This window comes from Pangasianodon hypophthalmus, chromosome 3 (assembly GCF_027358585.1).
Source record: "Pangasianodon hypophthalmus isolate fPanHyp1 chromosome 3, fPanHyp1.pri, whole genome shotgun sequence".
NCBI classification, from domain to species: Eukaryota; Metazoa; Chordata; class Actinopteri; order Siluriformes; family Pangasiidae; genus Pangasianodon; species Pangasianodon hypophthalmus.
Genome location: NC_069712.1, coordinates 8,027,334 through 8,034,804, shown reverse-complemented (window position 1 = coordinate 8,034,804; position 7,471 = coordinate 8,027,334). Strand labels below are relative to the sequence as shown.

At 43.7% G+C, this 7,471-nt stretch overlaps 1 protein-coding gene across 1 annotated transcript; it reads right to left on the bottom strand.

Annotated features, from left to right (window-relative positions):
• Nucleotides 1-2,268: 2,268 nt before the first annotated feature.
• Nucleotides 2,269-4,785, bottom strand: LOC117596357 (uncharacterized). Its single transcript, XM_053232870.1, has 5 exons — nucleotides 3,988-4,785; nucleotides 3,675-3,792; nucleotides 3,500-3,595; nucleotides 3,283-3,400; nucleotides 2,269-2,984 (listed from the first exon to the last, which is right to left on the bottom strand). The coding sequence occupies exons 1-4, from the start codon at nucleotides 4,243-4,245 to the stop codon at nucleotides 3,378-3,380; spliced, it is 495 nt and encodes a 164-aa protein (XP_053088845.1). The 5' UTR covers nucleotides 4,246-4,785; the 3' UTR covers nucleotides 2,269-2,984; nucleotides 3,283-3,377.
• Between the last annotated feature and the right edge of the window lie 2,686 nt (nucleotides 4,786-7,471).

Genomic DNA, 7,471 nt, shown 5'->3' with positions numbered 1-7,471 from the left:
TGATCTCCTGCTGGGACGGCCTTGGTTAGTAAGACACAATCCAATAATTTCATGGTCCATGGGCGAAGTCCTACAGTGAAGTCCCTGAATGTTTCCCTCTATGTCCTCAGCCCCTCCCGGTCTGTACCACATCCATAGAAAGCCCTATAAAGCAACTATATCCTGCCTGTTATAACCAGTACAAGGATACAAAAATACCGTTACCCACTTTCCCTTGTCCCAGCAGCATTGGAACAACTCCGGGGTGCCCGGATATTCACCAAGTTGGACCTTCGCAGTGCATACAACCTCATCCAGATACGAGAGGGGGATGAGTGGAAGACTGCGTTCATTACCCTCACTGGCCACTACGAGTACCGAGTTATGCCCTATGGTCTTGTCAACGCCCCCTCTGTGTTCCAGGGATTCATAAATGAGGTATTCCGAGAGTACATCAACCGCTTTGTCCTTGTGTACATCGACGACATCCTAGTCTACTCCCGAGATATGGCAGGACATCTCCAGCACTTGTCGAAGGTCCTCCAGAGACTCCGGGACCATCAGCTCTACCTTAAGGCAGAGAAATGCACATTCCACCAACCCACGACTACCTTCCGTGGTTATCAGATTATTGCCAGAGGCGTCTGGATGGATAAGGGGAAGGTCCAAGCTATCAAGTCCTGGCCAATACCCACAACTGTTAAAGAGCTCCAGAGGTTCTTGGGCTGCTCTAATTTCTACCGTCAGTTTATCATAAATTACAGCTCTATCACCACTGCACTTACCTCCCTCCTCAAGCAAAAGCCCTTCGTGGTAGAGATTGATGCCTCGACCTCTGGAGTGGGTGCCGTATTGTCTCAGCAGCAGGGGAATCCCTCACATATCCACCCATGTGCCTATTTTTCCAAAAAACTCACCCCAGCAGAGCAGAACTCTGACATCAGGAACAGTGAATTGCTGGCCATCAAGTTGGCATTGGAAGAGTGGAGGCACTGGTTGGAGGGGGCTCAGCATCCCTTCCTTGTCCTCACTGACCACCAAAACCTTGAGTATCTGTGTGAGGCCAAGAGGCTGAATCCTAACAAGCCAGGTGGGCCCTCTTCTTTACCCGATTTAACTTTGTTACTTCTTAACGTCCAGGGACCAAGAACATGAAAGCAGATGTCCTCTCTCGTCTTCATGCCCCTGATGAACCAGAACCCATCTTGCCCCCAAAGGTATTGGTGAGTCCCATACACTGGTCCCTGGACGAGGAAATAGCCGAGGCAGCAGCCACGGAACCAGCTCCACCAGGGTGTCCCGAAAACTGCAGATATGTCCCCAGTTCCTTACAAAATACACTAATGAAATCCGTGCATGACTCCCTAGGCACTGGCCACCCTGGGACCGAGATGACTCCTTCCAATGGTTATACCTGTATCCTGGTAGTTGTTGACCGATTCTAAGCCTGTCCTTTTCTTTCCTTAAAAGGCCTCCCTTCCGCCTTGGAGACAGCGGAGCTCTTGTTTAACCATGTTTTCAGGAACTTCGGCCTCCCTGAAGTTGTTGTTTCTGACCGAGGCCCCCAGTTTATTTCCAGGGTGTGGGGGGCCTTTTTCAATCTTTTTGGTGTGACTGTGAGCCTGTCCTCTGGCTACCATCCCAAGTGCAACGGCCAAACCGAGAGAAAGATCCAAGAAATTAGCCACTTCCTGCGAACATACTGCCACAGCCACCAGACCTCCTGGAGTCGGTTCCTCGCTTGGGCCAAATACACACAGAACTCCCTCCGTCAACCTGCCATGGGCCTAACCCCATTTCAATGTGTACTTGGCTTCCAACCCCCTCTTTTCCCATGGACTGGGGAACCATCAGAGGTACCAGCAGTTGACCATTGGTTCCAGGAGAGGTAGAGGGTCTGGGAAGCAGCTCATCACCACCTGCAACGGGCGGTGCGCCATCAGAAAGTCCACGCTGATGCTTGGAGAAGTGAAACGCCCAAATTCCAACCCGGGCAGAAGGTGTGGCTCTCCGCAAGGGATATCCGACTGCGCCTGTCCTGCAAAAAGCTAAGTCCCAGATTCATTGGTCCCTTCCCCATAGTACAACAGATTAACCCTGTCGCATATCGGTTACAACTTCCCCCTCAATACAAAATTCATCCTACTTTCCATGTCTCTCTTCTCAAACCATATCACCCTCTTGTTTCTGATTCCTCCACAGAGCCTGATCCTGTGAACGATCCTCCTCTCCCGATGATCCTGGATGACAAGCCAGTATATGCCATCAGAAAAATACTGAGCTCCCGACGCCGCAGAGGTCACCTCGAATACCTCATAGACTAGGAAGGTTACGGGCCTGAAGAACAATCTTGGGTATCCAGGGAGGATATCCTAGACCCGGCCCTCCTGGCGGAATTCCACCGTTCACACCCCAGTGCCCAGCTCCACGTCAGAGGGGTCGGCCGCAGCGTCGAGGTCAGCAGTCCTCAGGAGCGGACCTTGGGGGGGTCGGGGGTAATATCACAGGAACACCAGGCTCTGTCACCAACAGTCAGCGCCCTCTCTCCCCAGAGTTCTAATCAGCACCACCTGTCTCCAATCACCACACTCATCAGGACTCCACTCCATAAGCACACACCTCACATGCACTCTTTGTTTGGCCTCAACTAGGAATAGACCTCTTCTCTGTGAATGCCTGTGTTCAAACCTTAAAACAGTTTGTTTTATCTTACAGGTAAATATCCATTGCGCTTGGTCCTCCTGGGCAAGACAGGGGTTGGCAAAAGTGCCACAGGAAATACCATTCTGGGTGAGAAAGTATTCGGATCTGAAGCTAGAGCCATGTCTGTTACAAAGAAATGCACATCTGAAACAAAAATAATCAATGAACAAAGTATTACAATTATTGACACACCCGGTTTATACGACACAACATTGTCTTCTGATTTCATTGTAAAACAGGCACGCAACTGGTAGCTCCTGGTCCTCATGCATTTCTTCTTCTGCTTGATGTGAGGCGTCACACTGAAGAGGAGAGAAACACTGTCAAAAAATTTCAAGAAATCTTTGGTGATGTTTACCATGATGATTACCACAGACAGTGTTTTTTTTTCTGATTTGTTATTCATTATTTTTAATATTCAAGCACTATTACTCAACATTTAATCAGGAGATTTTATCCTTGTTTTTATTGCTTTATATTCTGTAAGCTACTCGCTATTATAAACCATCGTCAGTGGTTCCTTGCAAGCCTCATTGATGTAGCGTTCTATGGTTTTATTGTCATACCTATGATCATGAACTTTTATCTGGTCATGCTTACCGCCAGCTGCCCGTTCCTTCACATCAGAAAGCCGCTGTGACACCACTTGATCTGTGCAAAGTAACTCAGTTTTTAATTCAGCTAGCCTTGCCGTTTCATCTCGGAGTCTCTGACAAGTCTGATAAACAGTTATACAATAATCAGGACTTAGTACGATTAAAAACAGGCCAAGTGCACACAACAAAAGGAAACACAAAACAATTAATAGGAGACTTACCTTCACATATCTTGTTGAAATAAAGTGACTGATGTAGAGAGAGACTTTTTTTGTGGTTCCACCCCATTGCATGCAATGTAAGCATGTCCACCCGTGCTGTTTAAAGCATATAATGAGGTTATGATGTTTAATCTGAAAAAAAAAAATGCAAGAATATTGCAAACAATCTGATTACCTGCTTTGGACATATATTTGGTTGTCAGGGCACAACATGAGAGGTAGCTGTTCACTTGCTCGACCTCCTCACCGGCAGTTGTCCCTGCTCCTTCCTGGTTCCTACCACTCCATTTAATCTATTAGTAAATGGTGAAAGAAATTCACTTTAATTAAATGGGCACAATTTGCCTCAAAGGGCTTTACAATCTGTATAAGAAATGATTAAGCAAAAAGGCTACATAGTATAGTGTAGCCCTTCACTTCAATTTCACATTATTAATGTGCTTGTAAACATTACAAATGTACATATGATGCAAAAATATTATACATACTTCACACTTAGTAGCATGGGCTTGAGCATGCATCACACTGAGGAAAGGTTTCATTGTGGTCAGATCCTGAAGAGCAGGAAGGACACTAGCAGCTTTCTCCAAGTATGGCCAATATTTGCAAGCCACATCCATTGCAAAGAATTGCGCCTTGGCTGGCATGAGCTCCTTCTGAAGATACAGAGGGTAGGCAAATATCTCCTCCCTGTACATATTAAGAGCTTTCAGAAGGAATCCGTGGCGACACACTGCAACCTCCATCGTCTCTTCATCCAATTTGGAAGCCCTCCTTGAGGTCTCCCTCGCTGCTGTCCACTGGGAGTCCCCAAATGTGCCTTTTCCCTGACACACATAACAAACACAACAAATCAAATAAAAGCAATGCTGTCATAAAATATATGGCATTTTTTCTCTCAATTTGATTTTGGAGTAGTTGGTTGGCAGAAGTAGTTGAAGAGGGGAGAAACTTGCATTTCTCACTGCTTTCTGTATGGTTTCCACAAATCTAGACACCGCAACATCTTCAGCCACAAAGAGCCCCTCAAAAAAGGCAGGATCATCAGAGCCGACGAAGAAAGAAAAATAGTAAATACTTCCATTAAATATATAAAGTAAATAAATAAATCAATAAAAAGACTGAAACAAAAGATCACCTTGTGTCTCGGCAAAAGCGATATAGCTTTCTGTTTCCATCGGCTGAAACAGCCAACATTTCCGGCGTGCAGGCTGGGCAGGTGAAAGGATCACCACAGCAGAGCTGGTCTTCCTCAAATGAAGCATATGAAAACTCTAAGAAGCTGCGCTGTAGTGTATCGCCGTTGATATGTCCAGACTGGAAGATATATAAAATGAAACCGTAAATGTAAATGTAAATGTAAATGAAACAGAATATGTGATGATGTCTGCTTATGGAAAGCAATTTCATAATATGGTAAAACAATTACACTTACTCTTCCTCCAATCTTAGTGCGATGCTCCAGCAGCTTTGCGAAGGCTTGTCTAGAGAATCCCGGAGAGATGACCTTGAGTTCCTGAAAGGAGCTCAGGAGGTCCAGTGTATAAAGTGTGGAACTGGTGACAGAGGCTGGCCAATATCCACTCCTAAGGAGGTCCTTCAAGTCAGGGGTCCACTGATGCTGGCACGTTTGACAAACATATAGTGGCTGATGCAAGTCAAAACGCCCTTGGAACAAAAAAAAAATTTTTTTTTATAATAAATACACATATACCACATACTTAATTTTACAACCGTTATGTAATTCTGCACATTGTGAATGGTTGAGAGACAATGTACAAGTTCCTATAATCCCAGTAGAGCACTCGTACCTAACTACTTGAGTAGTATCACATTGTTTACATTTGTCTAACTTGCTAAATTCCAAACAGCTGTGCTGATTGGACTTCATGCTGGAAGGATGCAAATGATGTTACTGCTTTGCAACAGCTATACCATGTGTTATACCATAGGTTTTGACACAACTGCAATTGTAAGCACAATGCCACAGCACACTAGTGGGAAAAACATCAAATCTACAAAATATATCTGAATAATGAATTTTCTACCATTGATGGTAATTAAAATCACTGGTTTGCCTGGTAACACAGTGACGTTTGTGCCTTCACAGGAGCAGTCTGGCACCTTCACAGTTGGCAAAATGCAGGCTGGCAAAAAGAAAGAAAACCACTAATTTAGATGATCTGTAACTGGTTGCAGACACACATGAACAGCAAAATGAGGGCTTTCATGAGAAAATACCTTGCTCATGGGTGCAATATCCATCTATCCCTTTAATGACACATGAGGTTGGAGGCATGGCTTCAAAAAACCCATGAATCACACATTCCCTGTTGTGGAGTGGCTGTTTTTTGTGACGCAGTACATCACAGTCTCCACAGAACCACTCCTCAGGAAGACACTCTCTGCACCTAGGGAGAAAATAAAATAAAAATACTAATATATTATTTCAGGTGAATAATATAAAGTACAACACACTCAATTAAAGCTATTCCAAATTTAGTTAGACATTAGGTTTGATTTTATTGTAAAGTACTGCATAGTGGCTCAGTGTTTAGCGCTGTCCCCTTACAGCAAGAAAGTCCTAGATTTACTTTTCTCATTAATGTGGATTCATCTGGGTATCCAAGTTTTATCCCACCCCAAAACACATGCATCCTAGCCTATAAAGCAGGGCACTGAGCATTAATTCTCAGAAAGCCTACACTGGGTAATTAAAGTTTAATATTATTGAAAACCAACCTAATAACAGCAGGCTCGTGGCAAAGCCAACACAAGGGATGACCAACAGCCTCTTTTGCAATAAGGCATTTTAGGTGGTATGGTCTTGCTTCTTTCCAGCGCTCTGAGGCTTTCTGCTGACGAAAAGACCACGATGATGCAGAGCTTCTTTGAGGCTCAGCAGAAGGATATGACGCCAAAACATCAGAAAGCCTCTCCATATTTTTTTCTGTAAAGAAAATACGAAATAAAGCTGTGAGACAATTTAGATGAGGACCAATTAAAAGTCAACTGATCAATATTTAAAATAAAAACACCATGATTCAGTATCAAACTAGCCTAAATCTTTACTAAATTGTGTTCTTAATCCATCTACTGCACAGGCAGTTTTGTCTAAGGGGAATTACTTTAATTACACATGGATTTTAGATTTAAACTTAAATTCATCACTTTGATTTACCAAATTGCTGTTGAGGATTTAGTTCTGCTGAGGGTACAGTAAGTGGAACCTCCACACTGGATGACAGGGAGCACTCAACCGAGGTGTGTGTGACTGTAAAACAGTACATAGAAGAATAAAAACATGTTAGGCTATCACTGCATGTTTTTTTTTTAGCCAAAACTGAACACTTTATGAGATCAGACATATTTCTGTTAAGTACTTGGTAATGTCTTCTACTATAGTGCCACTGAAAGGTTTATGTACTTTTTTAATGTTTTTTTTAGATATTGGAATATTTTAAACTCTCGACAATCAATTACAGTGTTCTAATTTGATTTGGTCAAATATTTACATAGTAAATTCCTACAAATGTAAAATAATTCTGATATAACGTGTAGCTGAAGCTTGGCGTCGCCCTCCTTGCCTCCCCCTCGGCTTGCCATGTCCTAAAAACTCCCTTTTAGAGGTCTGTGGAGGGTCTCCTACAGAGCGTGCACGTTTCCTCTCCACAGCTGCTTTCTGTGTGTTGGAGTGAATATTTCTTGTAAGACTGATGTTAAAGGTACTGGATCCAAAAGACAGGTGATTAGTGAAAGGAGAAAACAACATAGTGTGTTAGTAAGGTGTTTAATGGCTTAAATGAGCCTTGCCATAGATTCTCCAAGACTCTGTAACTCGGGAGGATGAAGCTCCATTTTTCCAAAATATATTCCCTCAGTTACACATGCCATGCGTCTCCCCTCTTGGTAGTGGGGATTCTGTGCGTCAAGTTTATGTTTGGTGGCCATTGCAACGCAAACAGATACAGA